This window comes from Neodiprion lecontei, chromosome 5 (genome assembly GCF_021901455.1).
Source record: "Neodiprion lecontei isolate iyNeoLeco1 chromosome 5, iyNeoLeco1.1, whole genome shotgun sequence".
Classification (NCBI taxonomy): domain Eukaryota; kingdom Metazoa; phylum Arthropoda; class Insecta; order Hymenoptera; family Diprionidae; genus Neodiprion; species Neodiprion lecontei.
The window spans coordinates 31108521-31129694 of record NC_060264.1 but is presented as its reverse complement, the minus strand read 5'-3'; the positions used below and the strand labels follow the sequence as shown (position 1 = coordinate 31129694).

General features: G+C 36.8%; 2 protein-coding genes and 1 long non-coding RNA gene across 17 annotated transcripts in view; 2 read left to right on the top strand and 1 right to left on the bottom strand.

The window, feature by feature from the left end:
* Window positions 1-1389: 1389 nt before the first annotated feature.
* LOC107226850 (MAP kinase-activated protein kinase 2) lies at window positions 1390-15766 on the top strand. Of its 12 annotated transcripts, none has more exons than XM_015667807.2 (10): window positions 1390-1559; window positions 3193-3271; window positions 5298-5616; window positions 9936-10075; window positions 10432-10496; window positions 10759-10866; window positions 11058-11156; window positions 11256-11331; window positions 11662-11872; window positions 11984-15766. In XM_015667807.2, exons 2-10 carry the CDS (start codon window positions 3234-3236, stop codon window positions 12221-12223), a joined length of 1296 nt encoding a protein of 431 aa, XP_015523293.1. In that variant the 5' UTR covers window positions 1390-1559; window positions 3193-3233; the 3' UTR covers window positions 12224-15766. The 12 variants fall into 12 exon arrangements, with proteins under 12 accessions (XP_015523293.1, XP_046595948.1, XP_015523292.1 ...); XM_046739992.1 differs by having other exon boundaries at window positions 1390-1592; XM_015667806.2 differs by having other exon boundaries at window positions 1390-1619.
* On the bottom strand, window positions 15062-16635 carry LOC124294520. Its single transcript, XR_006904399.1, has 2 exons — window positions 16563-16635; window positions 15062-16479 (listed from the first exon to the last, which is right to left on the bottom strand). It is a non-coding gene; the product is annotated as an uncharacterized LOC124294520 (long non-coding RNA).
* A 1000-nt stretch (window positions 16636-17635) lies between these two features.
* The window catches only part of LOC107226867, a 36700-nt gene continuing 33161 nt past the window's right edge, over window positions 17636-21174 (top strand). The window contains exons 1-2 of one of the 4 annotated variants that reach the window (XM_046742136.1): window positions 17636-17669; window positions 20162-20533. In XM_046742136.1, the coding sequence (XP_046598092.1) occupies window positions 20473-20533 (61 nt within the window). In that variant the 5' untranslated portion in view covers window positions 17636-17669; window positions 20162-20472. Of the gene's footprint in view, window positions 17670-18925; window positions 19003-19035; window positions 19558-20161; window positions 20534-21174 lie in introns of those variants that run through there. The other 3 variants (XM_046742135.1, XM_046742137.1, XM_046742134.1) reach the window with 3 other exon arrangements.

Here is a 21174-nt window from a genome sequence, read left to right as displayed (position 1 = left end):
CGTATAAATATTTAGAAATAGATAAAATATTAAAGGGAAAACTGCAATGTATATAACAAAAAATGTGCCTATATTAAACAAATATTTATATTGATAATAATTTTGTAATTAGCATATATATATATGTATATATATACACATATTCATGTATGTACGTGCATGTACATCCGTGTATATATATAGATGTATAAAATCTATATATACACACACTAAAAAGAGAAATAAATAAATGAAGTCTGAGTATGTGTATGAAACGTGATAGTTTATAATTTTCGTTTTTCCTTCCAAAATTTTCCGGCTTGGTGCATAAAGCTGAAGTAAAAGAAAATCCAACAAACGTACAACAACTTCCCAATCAAGGTTTCTACTCAATTGTATTGCAGATCGATCGCGTGGCGAAAGATTAGAACAAAGCAACAGACAAAAAGTGTTTTGCAACGGAAGGAAGATGGAAAAAAAATAATATAGGCTACAATGAAGGTGTGAGCTAACAGAGAAAAGACAAAAGACAAATGAGTCACATTTATATCCGAATCCTACCTACAAAAGTCTCTGTTACTAAACGGCCTTCGATTTATTCACAGAACGGTTGAAAACCCTGAATTTAAGATTTTCATGAGATCTTTGTTATACTTGGCACGATTTTGGGCTGTGTTGCAATATCCGCAACGGTAATTAGTGGATAATTACAGTGATTGAAATTACAAATTTCCCGTTACCATTAGCAACGGAAAATTGCTTTACAGTTCAATAACGTTACCAAATTCTACTGAATAGCTTATTCTTAAAATAGAGTTACGGTATAATTTTAAATTGCGAATCAATTAGTGAGCATATGTAATTAGTAATTAACGAACACGGTCCGTAGCGAAACTGAGACAGCAATAACTGATTATAGATCATCAATTACGTACTAAAATATCAAGGAAAAATAACACCGTTCTACTAAGCATCGGCATTTTTCCGTTAAATTCATAAGTTGCGGTGAAAAACATTAACTAGACGGTGCTGCCCTCTGTGTGGAAAGATCCTGATCCCGTGAACGAAACAGATAATTAGGCAGGGAGGAGGAATCGGAGAAATTCGGCGCCGGAGGGAGCGACGAACCTAAAGGATTTAACGGAGAAAACTATATCCGTAGCATAGATAGCAAGACACAATAGCCTCTAATCAGCTGTGTTTAACTAATAGCCCACCACCTTTCTTCATCCTTGTTTGATTTCGTCGCGTCGTTCCGTCCATTCGTTCATTGGTCGGTGAGGACTTTGGAATTTGGTTGGGCCGGTAAGGTGGGGGCGGGGAATCGTGGTGGTGGCGGAGAATCGTGGAGGGGGGGAGGAGGAGGGGAAAGAAAAATTTCCCAGCGAGACTGTAGCCTTACAGTCAGAGTCGGGAATTCGTCGAGGTCTCTTGTCCGGCAGACGCTCTCTTTTTTCGTAGGTTAAGAGAGAAAGAGAGATGGCCACGGGAATACAATAAACGATATAGTATATTATCCATAGTGCATCGTCCAAACGAAAAAGTCTGTTGGGGAATTGAAATTTTTTTTTCTAAACGGAGTAAGGATTAAGGATCGATCATAACTGCGCGCGGTGAGGGAGAGTGATAGACACTGTAGAGTGAGTGATTTGCACGTTGTAAATTTGCCACACGGAGTGCGCGTGCATGTAGAGATCCAATTGTGAATAGCGCGATACGTGTGTTGGTACATACGTGCACACTTACACCCGTAGGTACATACCTACCTACAATACCAACATCGCATAGTACGTCCGAGGTGGAAATTGTCGGGGTTATAACAAAAGCTGTACGTTTCTGTGATGGAAGTAGGTTCTTTTGCTCGTCGGTAGGGGCGGGGGGGGGGGTTAAATGAAAAGGATTGAAAAAAAAAGTGGGCACGAGTGACGAATGACGACGCGTTGCCTTTTCTATTTGCCCATATCGCGAGACTGGATGTGTTTTATTTGACACATTTTGAAAACTAGAGAAATGAAAGACTGATCTGATTGGTTGGTATTAAAAAATCAGCCAATCTCCAGCTTTGTCGAAACTATTCCCTTCCGAAAGTTTGAAATTAAAACGCGTCGACTATTTCCTTACGCTTACCGACCGACCGTCGAACTCAACCTCCATATTTACGAACCTTGGCGTGACACACCTTCTGCAATACGTAGTCTATGTATGTGTGTTCGCATAGGTAGATATGGTGCCCCTCTACGTCGAACCGCAACTCGTGGTTCCTTCTGATTTCTGTGATACACGGTTAGAAGCACGAGTTATACTTACGCGAACGTGTGCAATCATTGGTTTGTGAACAGAAAGAAAGCACACAACACGGCTGCGTGTCGCCTGACTGATAAAGTCTTCACCCGTCCAATCGTTTTAGAAAACAATCGAGACCGGTTTTATGAAACAAAAAAGCACAAGTCAAAACGGAGCTTAATACAACTTCACAACATCTATCACGCTTCACTTAACATGCGGAAGTAGGAGTAAACGTGTTTCATACCCGTCGATCAATCGAGTAGTTATAAAAAAAAGCTGTTTCGACTACCATTTCTTTGTATTTGTGCGTATTTTTTAATTTTTTTTTTTTTTTGTTTTTTATTTGTATTCGGTAGACCGTAGATTGTCATACGTAATAACTGTTAAGTGTTGACGGAAAAGGAATATAAATATGACTTGTTAATATACGATGCGGTGTATTTGCAGAATAATTTTTCACCTAGCGCTAACTGCATACGCATACATTATAGATCATATATCCATACATCATATTATATTATGCATACGTTCGTAGCTGTATAACTTGTGATACCGGAATCATGTATGTGAGGCCGTAAATTTCAAATACCTCAAGCTTAACAGTATCCTCCTGTGCAAATGGTTTTCCCGAAACTTTTTTCTCTCAACCACCGCTGTCACTACTTACTTTTACCGTGTGGTGTTCTGGTTCTAACCGATTTTCACCAGGATGCGATTCGCTTCGTCGTTTCGTTTTTCTACACTTTTGCATTAATGCTCTTTAACAATCTCAGACAGTAATATCTGTACGTTTTTACTGTTTTTTACATTTTATGACTATTTCGATTTTTCTCCCTCATCCGTACTTATTTTTTAACAACAACAAAATTACGCCTGTCTATACCAACCGTATTGTATAAATATTATAACATACGTGGTGTTCCACAGTTTTTTGGGAGAAACTTATCGAGAATTGAGCTGGGTCAGCAATGCCAAAATCGTCGTCTAATAAATGGAAGTTTTGGAGGTCTCGTGAAATTTTAATTTTTTTTCTCCCCATCTCCGTTTCACTTACAACATTATTAATAAATCGCCTCCCTTTTGTTCTTCAAAATATACTGCAATTATGTCACACACACACACACACACGCATCCCATGTATGCCCTTCTTTAGTTTTGGGTCATTCGATTATTTTTACTTTTAAATCTGCGACTGCAGTTGGGCACGCTTCTTGTTTATGCTGTTTATCGATCATATTGAACTTGGTAACGTTATCGTAACGATTCATGTTGAGAAAAAACCGTTATATCGCCATTTTCGAATTGTCTGAAATTCATCAATCCGTTATGAAACAAAACACACTCATATTTCGAAAGCTTAGTTCCTTAAAAATCATTGTAAAACTAAGAAAATAGTAAGTTTTTAACCAATGTTTCGTTACGATAACCTTGCCAACTTCAACCTCGTGTCTATTATCGATCGCCAGTGCTTCTTCATATACACTGATATTTATTCTCGCGAATTATTACGTATCGACTTTATACATAATACATGCATGCGTGGTGTAAAAAACAGTTTAACGAAGCCCGTCTAATAAATCACGCAATTCAAATTCAAATTCAAATTCGTCAGTTACATTACGGGATATCTCCTACTTATTTCTACTCTTTTCTCCTTCTTTTCTTCCCCCAATAGAGAATTCGCATCTTACCGAAACGTCTGTTGTAACATTTGAAATTTCTCCTCAGACATGGCATTCCTATACCGCAACCGATTTATCCTAACTTCTCATACTACAGAGCTTTATCACTTCGACGTTATAATTAAAGTGACAATGATCGTAACTACTATCGTCCTCTAGTATCATAATTAAAAGTTATCAACGGCTATATTTGTACACATTTCAATTTTTACAAATATTCGTATTAAGTATATTATTATAATTAAATTAAATCAACACGTGGCGATGGCATCCGTGATAGTCAAGAGCTGTGTTATTTTTAAATATCTCTCTCTCTCTCTCTCTCTTTCTCTACTCTCCTTTATGCATCTTATTCTTATTATACGCAAGGAACTTTGACAAGGAAAAAGTTTTTACCTCATGTTATACGTTACTTTACATAATAATACTTTATTTCTGCAGCAGTGTTTCCAGTTTATAATGAAATTTTAACTATATTTATTTGTAACTGTATATTCTAATCTACGACTATCACGCTTGTAAATTGTTTTAGAAAACGCATAAGTATACATGGCAATAAACGATTAACCAATCCTTATAACTTCTGCTTTGTTGATATTTTTTTTTTGGTTTTTCTTTTCATTTTAGAATCTTTAATCATTCGTTACGTTGTCGATCTTTCCTCTTCTTTTTACGAAGCTTTTAACACATAATTGTAGTAATATTCTTACTGGTAATTCTAACAAAATTTTGTAAAACAATTATTATCAGCTATATACGCACAGTTTGACTACTTCCCGTCAGGTTGTACAAGATTATCACTTAAGGTTTAACCGTTGTTTTTGCTTCAAATTGTTTCAAAGGACTTTCCGCCGAAGCTACGACGAATCTACGGACTTCTTATTTTTACGTTCTTCAATTCTGCTCGTATTTTTCTAATTCGAAGAATATACACTGAAACGGTTTTTTAATTTATTCCTTTTCCATGTGATTTACGTTTTCAAATTATTCACCCAGCTGTAGGTGGAAAATATTTGAATATAAATACCACGCGGAAACAACATAACGAGTGATCAAGCAAGATTTCTGTTTGGGAAAAGGGTTTTGTGATTGACGCTTATAAAAACTATGTTTAGATGTAAATTGTAAGTTCGATGTATGCGTATATCATGGGGATCATATGAAATTGATTGTATGATCTAAAAAAAAAAAAAAAAACGTACACATCACATTTCTCACTTCTTTATACAATTAAGTAAATTCAGAATCCCCCCCCAAATGTGATATAGCCTTTAAAACGGATTTGGTGTGAAAGTAGCGAGAATGATCTCACGGCTAATAATAAGTTGGTCGGCAATGATTGTTTCGTAGAAAAGCGGAAGGAGCTCGAGGAACCACCAAGAAGCAAAAGAAAATCGTCAAGTCGAGTCTGAGTGAAACTGAGGTCGACGTTCGGTCTGATAAAAAGAATAAGGAAAAGGAAAAAGTCGGTAAAGGAAATCCCTGCAGCAAAGCATCGAAGAGAAAGACAGTCATGGAGTGTCCTATCACTAGAGGGGAAACCCGTCTCCCAAAATTAACCCCCATCGTCGACGACTACGAGATAAGCAATCACGTTCTGGGACTTGGGATAAATGGAAAAGTCGTTCAATGTTACGACAAAAAGACTCGAGCTAAATACGCGCTCAAGGTGAGTGACCCTTTTCGAATAATCGGGTGAAAAATAGACGTGGAGAAACAAACAATCCGTGTTTAACACCACGTCTCAAGTTTATGGATAGTGCATACATGTGCGTACATAGGTATGTGCCTACGTCATCTGCGAATGACTCATTCAAACTGGGGTCAGTCTCTTCCCGATTGCAATTAATGAATAATAAAGAGAAACAAAAACATTCCTGCAATGTTTCCACAGATTTGAGGCGAAGTGTTATTACACAATATGTCTGAAACTCATTTTGAGAGAACCTTGAATATCTTTCCAAATGACAGACGACAGTATCGGAATCACGATCTAGATATCTGTAATTCATTATCAATCGAAATTGATGATATTATATAGAGTTGGATCAATCACGGCTGAATCACCTTATGCGAGAAAGGCACCGCGCCATTCCAAATCCATACTTGCTGAAAGCAACATTCCGGTATTGCGTAAGCTGTATGATATTCCGAGTATTCCCTGATTCCTGCAAGTTGAATAGTTATTTTGTGGCTTAGACTCTGACAGCCTTGAAGTAGCATTAATTTGGGAGCTGCGGTCGCTGGGCCGATCGAAAGAACTGCGCACGCGTTGCTAAAATAGCGTGAAATACGACGACGAGTATGATAGTTAAGAAAATCCCCGCCCGGCTCCCACTTCGCGTTTTTTAAGGCCCGTTACGGTCTTTTTTCGTCACATATCACCGATTTTGTGATCGGAGAACCAGCCCACTAACTGATAGAGAGATTCACTGTCTCTGGTTATTGCGAAGATGCAATATTTTAAGATCGAGACGCGGATTCTTCGGTTTCAAACAAACATGGCGGTCCTAAAATCAATGATTTCCTTTTTTCCGCCGCAAGGGCGATATTTTATTGATAGTAATTACTCTCCAATTCGTTGCAAATAGTAAGAAATACCTCACTATAGTGACGGTGTTCGGTTCTGAAAAGTCTGATGAAGGAAAAAAAAAAAAACCGGAACGACGATTCAAATGATTGCGGAACAGCGTTTCGCGGCAAAGCAATAAATATAAAGGTGAACGGGACCAAACTACAGCGAATCTGATCCGCTGTCAGCAATAATTATATTTTGTCGTGGTCTCGTTGAGAATGTGCTTGAATTACAAATTAGGATGGTTTGAAGCGTGTGTACGTATGTACTAAGCAAACAGTCTCACGTAGGAATGCAACCTTCGTATTTCATACCAACTTATAGTACATTATATGCGTGTATTATAACGCAGCGTATATCAGTTGTCACAGACAACTCATAATGCCCACTAGTAATCGTCATGAATCGTTTATATGCTGCTACGGACGGATAAACAAAAGGATATGCCGAATGTATCGACTGCCATTTTATTGTTTCTGCACCAGTTACTTGCTTATGTGTAGGTCACGTGAAAACGGTTGACGTCATCAGAATAGTTGGAGGGATGATACACAAACTTTTTCCGCGCACCGTAAATATTAATTGAATGATTGTTGTTTGGACAGAAGATATATTTGTGTGCTTATATAAATATTGTAGATTCGTGGAATTAACTTGACCTTTCACTGCAACGGAAAGAATTATAAGAACTATCTTGATATCTTTCCGTTCACATTGTTTTTCTGTTCTTCGATTCGCCTGTGTAAACATTACGAGTCATTGTATTCTTCTACGTTTTTCTTCTATTTCTTTAATTGTCTTTCTTATCTGCGGTACGTACGTCAATATTTTTTTCGTCCGTTTTATCAATCGCCGATTTTGAGGAGAAACAATCATGTCCGCGAGTATCGACTTACAAGTCCATCAAGTCACGGTTAATTTCTAGTTTTAGAATAAAGTTCACGGTCAATATCGAGAAGGAAAAAACTGTCCACGTCTTTTTACGGACTTCACGGGAACTTCCAAAGTAGTTGCATGATCGTCTTCCGCTCGAGTAAATATCTTGTATGCGGAACTTCCTTGTACCATAATGATACAGGGAAAAAAAATTGTCATACATTGAAATGATTTCAATTGGGGAAGAAATTAGTGAGAATTATATATTATTCGCCACACGTGGCAGGATCGTTTATGAATGATTATACAAATGAAGTGTTGCAGGAACAGTCTGTTAATGCGATTTCGCAATATATGCGTTACTAGCAAAAAGTAATGCGAATGCCCGAAGCTCCACGTGTTATAGGTATAATCATTGCAAAATCGTTGAATCGATGTTGTACAAAAACATGAACAACAAAAATCAGATTACTCTATTCTTTTCTTTCCCACTGAACTCTTGCCGCCGCATGTAGTCATTCTCGCTCTGTTCCTCGGTGGAAATAACCGTGTGAGAATCCATTATGCAAATTGTATTTACTTTTACAAGCCTATTAAAGAGTATTATTATAAGAATCTTCGAGTTGAATATAGAATACGAGAAGCAGGTAAAGAAACAGGAAAAGAAATCATTCAATCCGATACAATCATTGCTGTAAAATTTTTTTATAATCAGATGGGAATACAGCAAAAGGTAGAGAGTAACATGAATGCTGAAAATTTAACTGAAAATAAGTCAAGACGCAATCTTTTTGACATTCATTGCGTATAATTTGGCTATTATGGAAAAATTACTGTCAACTCTCCTTGTTACGTAACATATATCGGCATGTGTACAAGTTTACATTTATACATGCATATCCGTACATATTATACATACGAATATCTATGTCGAAGAGTGTGAGAACATTATCGCTGTATCCTCTAGACGTAAAACCGTAAAGTCGTAAATGGTATGTGGTATGTGGTTATAGACATTTGCGTTGACGTCGGAAAAAAAATCGCCCATGACTGCAGAACGTTTAATACTTTTCAAACACGTCCAATCCATCTATGTATGTATAAATAAAACACAGTCTTCTGATTTACCGTCACTTGAGTCACGTCTGTATAGGTATAAAGTACACAATGTACTCACGAAAGGCGTACGATCATTTCGCGAAAATACGGTATTGGAGAATGACGTTTTCGCAGTCGCCTTGAAATTTCAAGAAAGAAAATACAGCATGCCAAGATATTACCACAATGCACGCCATGACGTGTATTATCGATAAAATTCGAGTGAATTTGTAGAAAACAGTCGTCTGCATAAAATGAATTATCGTTAGTTGGAATCGATCGGAATTACTATAGATTTTTAACAATTTTAAAACGAAACCTTAAACGAAGCTTCGATATCTAAGCTTTTGTTTACAATAACAGTATTTTCTATTTTTGTATTTTAAATAGATCTGCCCTGCTTACGAATACAATATATTTTATAAATACTCAATGTACGACTATATCTCGTATTGAAATCAGTAAAAAGAGATCGATTTTTGGCCAACCAAAACCTTCTTAAAAACGTGCCCATTATCGTGTAATCAACACTACTTGTACTCGTACGTCATTTCTTTTATATGTCTATTCGCGAAATTGCACTCCACGGAGATAGCGTTATCGTGACGACAGAGGAACCAACATGAAGAAAAACAAAAAAAACTAAATAAGCGGAAACCACCGCGATTTCGCACGAGCGAACGTGATATCATCATGTGATTCCCAATAACTTCGTTTTTACCCTCGATTGATTCATCATTATGGACAGATAAAGATCGATTATTTATAATATGAAAGAGATACATACGTGTGTAGGTATAATGTATAAAAAAGAAATTCACTCTAACACGTAAACTGGCTGTGAAATTTTAATTGAAAAGTAAACTTGCTTGCAAGGTGATGATTTAGGTATAAACCGCATGGGCTGAGGAATGCTCGGAACGTGGTCCAACTTTTTTTAAACCAAGCTCAAGTCCGATGCATATCGACCAAGTCTGCGGTCGTTGCTTTCGTCCGAGTTCATTCAACGCCCAGATTTTGTACCCGGATCTCGAGAACTGGACATTTCTGTCCCGTTTCCCGGAAAGATCGTATGGTTAAAGTAACGTTGACCTAATAAACGTTAAAAAAAAAAAAAAAAAAAAAACAGTATTGTGCAACTTCAGAATAACCGAAGGAGTTGAAATTGCAAAGTATGATGGATTTGTTAATGCTATACTGAGCTTTACTGGATTTAAAAGAATGCTGAAATCTGTAAACAATATGAATTTTCGTGAAAATGCTTGTTAAAATAACGTACTTACGAACTTCAATCCCGTAAAAATTATTTCTCCGGTGCTCTATTGTCGGTGTCATGGATACATAACTAGTTTATATTTTCACCCGATTCTCATTCTTAATTTGTACTCTGGTCGTAAAGCAAGGAAAACAGTGTCATCATTTATACGTGTGAATTGCAGGTATTGCACGACTGTACGAAAGCTAGGAGAGAAGTGGAATTGCACTGGAGGGCCTCCCACTGTCGTCATATAGTACAAGTGAAGGATGTGTACGAGAATACGTACAGCGGTAACAAGTGTTTACTCGTCGTGATGGAATGGTGAGAAAAATATTACAGATCTTGTTAGCGTTCTGCCGGCGTTATACGGTACACAAACATGGCCGATGTCCCATCAAGATCGAGGACAGAATTTGTTACGCAATTTCCGCTCCCCTTAATGTTTCGACGTCCATAATACCGACGTTTTTCGGTCGTGCAGACCTTGGATAAACCTACGTAATAAATTTTTTCAATGACTTCTGAGCTCGCTAAGAAAACGCTGCACCTGAAGTTACGAGGTGGACGTTCTCGTGTCGCCATTTTGTCCGCTCCTTGCATTTCTCATAATGTAAGATATTTCGCTTGCCGTTGAAAATTGTTCATATTTCATTTAATGACTTTTTTTTTCTTTTCAGCATGGAAGGAGGCGAGTTGTTTCAGAGGATACAGGATCGACAGGACGGAGCTTTTACGGAAAGAGGTAATTGTCAAAGTTTTCATGATCTTTGATGTTTTTTGCTGCGTCGTAATATTAACAAGGAAAAAAATAGTCGCGCCCATCTTGTACGGGTTTAAAACACGATTTAAAAGGCTTGCAAGCGTCGTATAATAGTGAGAGAATTTATGTGTTTCTATAATGTGCACGATTTGAATACTCAGCTTGTCACGCTCAGAAATAAATACGTTGGGATGTCGAGTTGCCAACCTTATTAGAGTGATTGATTAATTATAATATGTTTCAGAGGCGGCACAAATAATGTACGAGATATGCATAGCTGTGAAACATCTGCACGACATGAACATCGCTCATAGAGACCTAAAGCCGGAAAATCTACTTTACTCGAAGCCTGGTAATATTATAATCGTATTAATACGTAAATATTATAGGTATAGAGTAGAAATTTCCACACATTCTTTGTGTTTCCTCATAAAAATATTATATAAACTACTCTTCTTCCTGCCTTCTTCTTCATTTATAACACAATTACGCACTACTCAATGCATCATTACTCTTTCATTTACCTTTTGATAATATTTTCAGACATCACAGGAATTCTCAAGCTCACAGACTTTGGTTTTGCAAAGGAGACACATTTGAAAGACACTCTGCAAACTCCGTGTTACACTCCTTACTATGTCGGTAAGTCTCAAAGAACATGACTTGGATACATGATATAATAAGAAATCAAGTAGCTTATGAAAAGTAAATGTTTCATTGTCAAATTTGTTTTTCTTGCAGCTCCAGAAGTTTTGGGACCTGACAAGTACGACAAGAGCTGCGATATTTGGTCACTGGGTGTGATCATGTACATACTGTAAGTAAGAATTACAATAATTCGATTTATCATATTACTCCTATCTTTGAATCGTTATAAATTAACACAGTATAACTACTATACTATGCTATTGCTTTGTACAAGGCGGGCAATCAACCTCCCTATCGCTATATTATCTAATCAGAATGCTTATGATTTCAAAGTGACAACACAGATGTCTGTGTTGATCTTGATATATGTATCCATATATTTTTTCCCTTAATTCATTACATTTTCAGGCGAAATATTCTATCACATCGACATTTAAAACCATCTTTAGTATTACTTAAAGTCTAGGAGAAGTTTGACCACGTTGTTTTCTCGTTTCAGGCTCTGTGGTTTTCCGCCTTTTTACAGTAACCACGGCTTGGCTATTTCCCCTGGAATGAAGAGAAGGATCAGGCTTGGTCAGTACGATTTCCCGGCACCAGAGTGGTCGAACGTTAGTCAGGATGCGCGTGATCTGATCAAGGAAATGCTGTGCACAGATCCTGCTCAAAGGCTACACATCGATCAAGTTATGCGGAACAAGTGGATTTCGGTAAGAGTGACGAAACAATCTAAAAAAACATGGTTAAAAGGCTATGGTGATCTTGCTTTTCATATCTCATTAATCTCTGTTTATTTTCTTCTTCTTGGCGATGTACAATAGAAGCACACGGAAGTGCCAGCCACTCCGCTTCACACTGGGCGAGTGCTTCGCGAAGGAGAGGAACTCTGGCCTGAAGTGCAAGAGGAAATGACCAGATCCCTTGCTACGATGCGAGTCGACTACGACACTGCAGGGTTGAAGCAATTGGACAACACGAATAATGCTTTGCTGGACAAACGCAGGCGTGCCCGGCAGGCTAACACCGTAACGCCACCGTCGAACCCGACGCCAGCTTCCTAGAACAACGCCTTAATTCGCGCCGGGATAAGAGACGACAGTAATCGCAAACGTATTATTACGTTTCTTCCTAGGTTCGTTGGTTACAGTCTTTTAACGGTTAGGATTATGTTCTAACAATTTCATACTTTAGTATAGAAAAGAAAGCAAAACAACTGAGGAAAGGAAAATAATAATTATTATAATATTATAATACGAAGCTATATTACAACAAGAGCCGACGAACAAATTATTATTTCAAACTTATAACGGCGTGTTCTTCAGTTAGTTGTGCACACCGTGGATAAAAGAGACTAAGTGAGAGTTAATACACAATCGAATTTGAGAACGAAATTTTTATACATGCATATACATATTTTTACATATTTAACTGCGTGTTTACGTCTATCGAGACGATAACGAGATACGGGCTAACCGTGTGCGAATGCTAAATATTTCCTTCAACTCTCTTTGATCGTGACTGGAAGATGGAAGAGACGTATCGATTTTTGCGTTTTGACTGGTCGCGAGGGATATCCTTGAAGAATTATATTGTAAGCAAAATTTCCAACATTCTAAGACTAGTCCAGACCTCGAAATCTACTTTTTTCCGCTGTCCGATCGTCGAGAGAACATTATCGGGTAATTGGAACGGGAAACTGGAAGTCACATGACGTGGAATCTGGTGTAAAGCAATTTTTATTAAACTTAAGAAATATCTCTGATATCATTTCAAATAACTCTCGAGAAGATTCGAAAATCCCGTCCCGTAGATTCAGAGTTTTTTGGAAAGTTTTGATAAGCTAGAAAAAAGGAATTGTCATGAGAATTTAGAACTTTGATATACGTGCAACCGAAAGAGAACTTCCGTTTTGAAGTCTTGATCGTAGGAATTATTTTCTAGGTGTGAGTAATTGTTAGAGTAACAGATGAATGAAAATATATTAGTCAAACCGAACATTAAGGTGTTTCCGACATTTTTCTGTCTTTGACAGAGCGAGTAGTGTTCGGAATTCTGACGCATCAGGCTAACTACAAACGAAACTAATCATTGATTTTGTGTAAATGATCGCATTGTTTTCACGTATTCTAACTTTCTTTTTTGAGAAATGTACAACTTTTGGGGTTTTCCCTCAATTACATACATTTCAATCTTATTAAACGTTTAAGATAAAATAAAAAATGACGGATTTCAAGAGCTCCGTGGTTTTTACATCACTAGTGAATTCGAGACTCTTCTTAAAAGAAGGGAAATATCTTTGAGGTACCGAAATTTCTCAAGAAAATTTTTAAGAGGCCACTGATATTCCCTATAAGTACGAAATGTCGAGGCGAACGTATAACAATTAGCATAATGTACTACTTGAGTATTAATTCAGAACGTCAATGAGAACAACCATTTGCAGTAGAAAACCGCTTTACACTTGAATATTATATTTTACGTATTCATTCATACATTGAAGATTCTTATCCCACAGAATAGGGAATCAGACAGATACAAACATACACGTATATACTGAGAGATAGTTTTTCTGTAATAACAAATAACGAGAGCCTAATAGGTGATATTTTCAATTGAAAAGTATTGTAAAGCGAGGAATATATCATTCGGTACAAACTTTTGCTAATGATGGAGGTAGAGATAAGGATAAGCAAAGAACAAACTAAAGGAAGCAAAGAAAAACGGTGCTGATATTAAAAAAATAAATTATACTTGAAGATACATTGTGAAATCGTTACGAATGCGAGTTACAGAAGTGCCTAAACTGAATTTTTTCAATCTGAGAGTGCAAGGTACAAAGGAAAAAACAAAAAAATTGGAACTGCTTTTCAATGCTTATAAATAACGGTGACAGTTTCATTTCAATTTCATAAAGTAAAATCGTGTTCATTAATAGAAAAATAAAAACCTTGCAAAAAAAAATCCGGAAGACGATTCTGTAGGATACCTCAACCTATATATCTATCTAAAAAGCCTACGCTGCGCTAAGTGAATCCGTTTAGAAGTTAAAGAGCTACCGATCAATCGAATCGCATAAAGGCAGTGCTTAGAATATACTATCTAGGTATATTATATGTATATTTTTTAACCGTTCTTATGACTGAGGCTAACTACGACTAAGCTGTCTAGCGCATTTAATTATATACATACATTATTATAGTCGGATATGCTCACACGTCAATTTAGGTAATAATCGTAATGATAATGATTATAAATTGTTTGTTGAAAATATAGGCATATATCTCTATTTGTCGTCAAATACGATCGTTCATATATAATATTATATCCTGTTACTGGTTGCGTGGTTGAAAATAGAACAGTAGTATAAAATCTATATAAGGAAATAGGATAAGTGATAAAGAAATTAATAATAACAATAGTACACAATGATTAATATTTTGCTGAAGTTACAATATCGATAGTATGCTAGACTATTGTTTTTTTATTTCTCTCGATAGTCCAATTCACCAAACAATAATATTTTTAGACTTGCGTGCATGAAATACATGAAGTTTTCATAAACTGAAAATAACGGGTCACAAATTGAAGATTTTTCATTTTTTCGTTGTAGTTTGCCGTTTTTTACGGCCTCGCGTTCCTACACGGCATTCCGCTTGTTGCATTTGGTAGAACGAAGAAAAAATCCAGAAACTCATAGCCAAATACATGGCTTTCCATCTCTATTTCAACTTTGGCCAAACTACTTAATTTAATAACTTAGGTGACTATATTATTCTATTTTAAGTTGTTAAGAATATAAATAAATACTAGTAGAATTTAACATCATCCCTTTCAATAATATTATTTTTATTTTATTATTCCTCATTTCTCCTTTGCTTCATTCTCTTTTTCTGCTTGACCTCGTTTATTATTATTTTTATCAATGCGAACTTTGAAGAATACGCTGCATGGCAGAAGTTTTGAATAATACTTTGCGAACACTTAATACTTCTACATCGACCTACTTGTACCCCTCGAAATGAAACTCGTACGGACTAATTGTAATGATTTGTCGTACTCTGTGCGAGTGTTATTTTTTGCGGATCAAGACTTGGGTTAGAGTATGAGAAAGAGCTATACCTCGAATCTGTAATTAATATATATCTGCAAATATTTTAAAACAACTTCGAGATACACATAATAATATGATTAGTAAGAATTTGATATGAATAATAGTCTGATGTAAACTTACTTGTTATCGATTACTATAATAATGTATTAATCTTTGTGATCATCACTTGTCTAATATTATAGAAATATATAGGTATATATTAATCATTACGTATCATTATGTAGAATGGAAAGATATCACGACAGACGACGTAATCAATGTCATTGCAAACAATTAATTTTCATGCAACTGAGTTCTGAATACAACACAAAAATTTTTCCTCGCATTATTAATCGCGCCAAAATGTTGACACTTAAAAAAAGGTACACAATCTTACGTCTGTAGTAACCTTATCCGTCGTCATAGCTAGGCTGTTGGATTATTACTTATACAAATTATAATATTATACTTATACTTTAATCAAGAATAATAAAAATGCATTTAGTATGTCATATTTATTTTTGATTTTTTTTGTTTCGATCTACCATGACCTCAGACTGTAATATTGTACCTAAAAACTAGTTTTTGAAACGCCAGTGGATAGGCAACAAAACCGGCCTAGCCGTAATTTATTTCTTGATTGCCGGTCCACAGGCGCATACCTAATTTGTTAAAAATTTATTCTCTGTATAAACATTTTGAAAAAATTTCTGCTGTTACTCTAAACGTATCCAGAAATTATTTCGATAATAACATCATACGCTTGACTGTAATCATTGGCATATTGATTTGATCAGGCATATTTATTTAGCCGAGTTGAAGTAAAACGCCTGTGATGCTGCAAGCGGAGATACCGGAAAGCGGACGAGCGTGAAGCCGCATATCCGACTTCTGCGCAGGCGCCGACTCGTTCCATTGATGTGCAGGGATTCATTCATCGTCGAGCTTACGGGCCTCTGCCGCCGCCGCGCGCCGCCAGACGAAGAGAAGTTGACCTGGCACCCCATGACCCGATCGCTGACCCCCCGCGACGAGGCTTGGCTACGGTACTTACCGCATGTATCCACGGTATAGAACCCTATTCGGTCAGTCGGAAGCGTTCGCTTTCGTTGCGATTGATTTATAACGGAACTTGTGTGTACACGTGCACGTATTTTCACCGTCCACGCCACATAGCTTATTATATATCTAATTAACAAACGGTTTGTCTTCAGACAATCGTTTTACCTGTAATTGGAATTTTTTTTAAACAATAAATTTAAAAAAAAAAAACCATACGAAAATAAATATCGAGATATAACTATACGAACTTATAATATTTGTACGAGAAGTAACATCAAAGAACCTATTATAGAATCTTGGTGATCGGTCAATTAAGTAAACGTATTTTTAGTTAACGTTTCGACCCGGATATGGGCCCTCCTCAGAACGATTTATTTATTTAACTGTCAAGAACAACAAAAAATTTTTTTTATAAATAATAATACTAGAAGTAATCAGACATTAAATATTGTAGATGTAATACTCTTAGGGCTATTATATATTATTGGTTAGTAAGAACATTTTGAATAATTGAAAAAAGAATGGCTTTAAGTGTTATTTACCTTTTTTTATAAGTAAGTGGACTAAGATGTAGTCGAATTCACAATTTACAATTAGTGGAGACAATGTTCTTTGAGTGACGGTAGTCAATGTCAATCTTCTAGTTATTTTACATGTAGGAGTTAATAGTTGGAACTCATTAATTAAAAAGATTAAAGAACTATGTTTCTTCACAGTCAGTATGTCAACAGGTGAATAACGACTGATGGGAGAAACAAATATGATCCAGAGTGAAGGTCACACCAATTCCGTTAATCTTAGACAAGATGTTGAACATTTAAGTAATATTTACAAACCTCTAATCTCCGCCCACACAACAAATATTGTTTAACCTTAACTAGATACAAAAAAATTTTTTGTCCCCATAACACAGTTCTTTCTACATAATTTTTTTCACAAAATATTTATTGTTTTTCTGTATAATTGTTTATATTAGGTTCACCTTCACTCTGGATCATATTTGTTTCTCCCATCAGTCGTTATTCACCTGTTGACCCAATCGGTTCAACCAACAATAATTTTTGGTTAGACATGTGGAACATAGTCATAAAGAGCCTACCTCCACTTCTTGGACACTTGCAAATTAATTTTACTGCTAAAAAGACCTTCTTTAAAAACCTTTTAACACAATGACATACTGACTGTGAAGAAACATAGTTCTTTAATCTTTTTAATTAATGACTTCCAACTATTAACTCCTACATGTAAAATAACTAGAAGATTGACATTGACTACCGTCACTCAAAGAACATTGTCTCCACTAATTGTAAATTGTGAATTCGACTACATCTTAGTCCACTTACTTATAAAAAAAGGTAAATAACACTTAAAGCCATTCTTTTTTCAATTAATCAAAATGTTCTTACTAACCAATAATATATAATAGCCCTAAGAGTATTACATCTACAATATTTAATGTCTGATTAATTCTAGTATTATTATTTATAAAAAAAAATTTCTGTTGTTCTTGACAGTTAAATAAATCAATCGTTCTGAGGAGGGCCCATATCCGGGTCGAAACGTTAACTAAAAATACGTTTACTTAATTGACCGATCACCAAGATTCTATAATAGATTATATACGAGGTCGAGAATTCTTATTCATCAGTATAACATCAAAGAACATAACAATCCTTCTTAAATTTCAATATCCCGTATTCGTAAAACAGTATATATTGTATAACAAGGAGGCAAACTTTGTCTGTTCGGTCCGAGCGTATGCTTGACGAGCCGAAGACGAATATTGCAAATAGGCGAGACGAAAAGACCGTTGTCACCTTGGTGCACGCGATTTTGTATACAACGAGAGTATATTCCGCGTTTTTTCACGAAGCAAGAATTGCGGTTAGGGTCGCGTAATGTAAGATTTGTTCGCGACAGCGCGTACGCGCTGTACAGAAAGGACCACTTTTAACTCCTAGGACTTGGAAGTAGTCTTTTCTATACTCGGCGCACGCGCATTCGCAAACTCACTCGACCGTCACAGAAACGGATATACCTTGTATACGGAGAACACGCATGGAAAAACGCGTAAAACATGCTCTGGTCATATACATGATATTATATAACTCAAGCATGTTTTGTACAAGTTTAAAATCCCACTCGCCTTTGACCCGTACGCCTGTTCACCTACGACTAATATTGCAAACTTACGCTCAGCCCGAAAGACCGATTTTGTCTCCTCGTTAAACAACATACTATTCTTCCCCTTGAATATCAGAGGTTCCGCAAACTTCGCTGCGTGTATACGATGAATCAGACTTTCGGTGATTCGATCAAGCTGCGGGGAAGTCACAGTTAGATGAAAGCTGATAGCGAGAAAAATGAGGATAGAAGAAACAATGGTAATTATTTTCGCGCGCATCATTATCGACGGAGGTGCGGGGAGGAGTGACACAACCAATGATCTAGCAGTCGGTCGAGGGGGAATATCGTTTCGCGAGGCATCGCGGAAGGTGCGCAAAAGGGCCACGGGCGCGCTGGGGGGGGGGGAGGGGGGGAGAGATACGGGTCCACCAGACGCATCGGTGCTTGAGCCGTGAGCAGCATGGCATGCCGGCAGCAGGCAAACAGCGTCGTGCGTCGCTTCGCGCCGGGGAGAGCGTGACGAGGAGCCGAGCGAAGCGGCAGAGAAGCATCAGGCGATAGGTATTTCGTATTCGGTCTCCGGCTGTTGCAGCGAACGGACGTGTGTTGATCGCGCGACGGGCATCACGGCGTTCGATAATTTTTTTTTTTTTTATCATCACTTCCTTATCCTAAATACTTACTTGCACAAAATTTTCAAACAGCCTCTAGTTGGATCTCATCGCTGTCGACGATTGATTCTTATCAAAATTATTTTGTCGACAGTCACACGTGTGTGCGATGTGTGTTTTTTTTTAAAGAAGGAGCAGTTTTTTTTAAATCGCAGTAATCGAATCGTACTTTTATTTTACTTACCTTCAACGTTATTCCAAATTGGATTCCCTTTTTGCCAACCATTTTATTTTCTTAAAATTTTGTTTTACCCTTGCTTCTGACGTACATTTGTGAAATACGTATAAGTTGAATAATTTTTGTGGTCAATCGGTCATTCGCACATTGTGTCCATATCGATGAATTATTGTTACATACTTACAATATATTTGTTAAACTTGTGTGTGTATAATTCATAAATCTGCAAGAAATTGAGAGGCACGTTACAATAGACATGCGCACGTGGTAAATATTATTATTAACATCAACTGTATTCGCGTTCTACTATTCTTTTATACGATGGTTATTATTATATTTTGTTTACTCAAATCGACGATACGATTATTACTCGCCTAAGGGAGGCTGCGTTATTTGGAAAATATCTGTCGTGTTGTTTATTGCAAGTATACTCGGCTACTCGAATACTTCTTGACTTTTGCTATATACCATTTATGTACACGCGATTTCAAGAAGAAACAAAACTAAGATGTTTACGCCTCGCGGCCGAGCGTTTGTTTACGCTCTTCTTCCATTCAGACCGATCTTTTAATACTTCCTGTTACTTGTTTTTTGTTCCCTTCTTTTTCTGGTTCACAGTACGGTACGGATTATTCTCCATCCAATTTTCTTTTCGTTTTCTTTATTTAAAAAAAAAAAATTTTCCCCCGAACCTCGAGACGATTTGGAGTTTATAGATTCGCCGACAGTTTTTCCGTTGCTTGAAAATGAGACGAAAATAAGAACACTTCTTGTTCTGTCGCAAGTTCAAGTCCTGATAATCAAATACTTTGTCCTTTCTTCTCTCCTCTCCTCGCTCAGCTAACACGTCTGATTAACTCCATAATTACAGATCGATTCGTTATACGGGATTGCAGCAACGATCCGTTGATGATAACAACGACATAAACGAGACACTTGCGGTGCAGAAAACTAAGAATAAAACAAAAAAAATAACACCATAAATAACGATAAACAAATAAATAAATAAAAATTAATTAACGGCGAGAGCGCTCGTCGTTTGGTTCATTCTTTTTTTGTTGTTCTTCAATTTCTCCCTGGAAGAAAAGTGTCAACGCACCGCGTTCGTTGGTCACCGCAAGAGACAATTGAGTGAATATTTCGTGCTTCGAAGAAGAGTGAAGAAAATTTACTCTCGTCATCATGGGGACCAGAACTTTGCTCATTGTGTATTTTCTCCACGCCGTCGCAGCGTGCGGTCAATGTGAGTATGAAGACGTTACACACATCTTACCTCTGATATAGGTACAACACTATATTCCATCTATCAATGTCTAGTTCTCACCCTATACGTCCGTCGCATAAAACCATTACTCAGGATTTTTGTGCATGACAAATTGTTCGGTTTTGAGACGTCATATATCGCGATGATACAGTGCGAGGTGATTGAATGCAACATGTGCAGAAATTCATTTCACGTGAAATCAAGAAGCTCCAAAAAAAAAAAAAACAATGAAAACGAAATCTCAGCAACGTGCGGTTGAAAAAATAAGTAATCCCCGTTTCAAAGATTCAAAGATATTTGTGTGGTACGGTATTTAGCGATGTGAAAAGAATTGATTCGAAATTCTGATTTTTGTACACTCGTGTCAGTCATTGCGAAAGATTGACGTCATTCTTTACACCGATGACGTCACGTTGCGTCATTTTTCTTTCACTCATATTTTCAAATTCGCAAAAATACCGTAAGCTATGCGTATATGCGACTGCATACGTACGATCTTGTGTAACAAATATTGAACACATCGTATATACAGGAAATGCAGATTCTTGAGAAAAATTTCATGCCTATTATTACTAGGAAATTGTAGCGAAACGGGTTATCGTTACTGTAACGGTTAAAAT

Coding starts and splice junctions, on each gene's coding strand:
- LOC107226850 (XM_015667807.2), top strand. CDS start 3,234: ATGCCAAAATCGTCGTCTAATAAATGGAAGTTTTGGAG. Junction 3,272..5,297: donor AATAAATGGAAGTTTTGGAG/GTCTCGTGAAAT, acceptor ATTGTTTCGTAG/AAAAGCGGAAGGAGCTCGAG. Junction 5,617..9,935: donor GAGCTAAATACGCGCTCAAG/GTGAGTGACCCT, acceptor TGTGAATTGCAG/GTATTGCACGACTGTACGAA.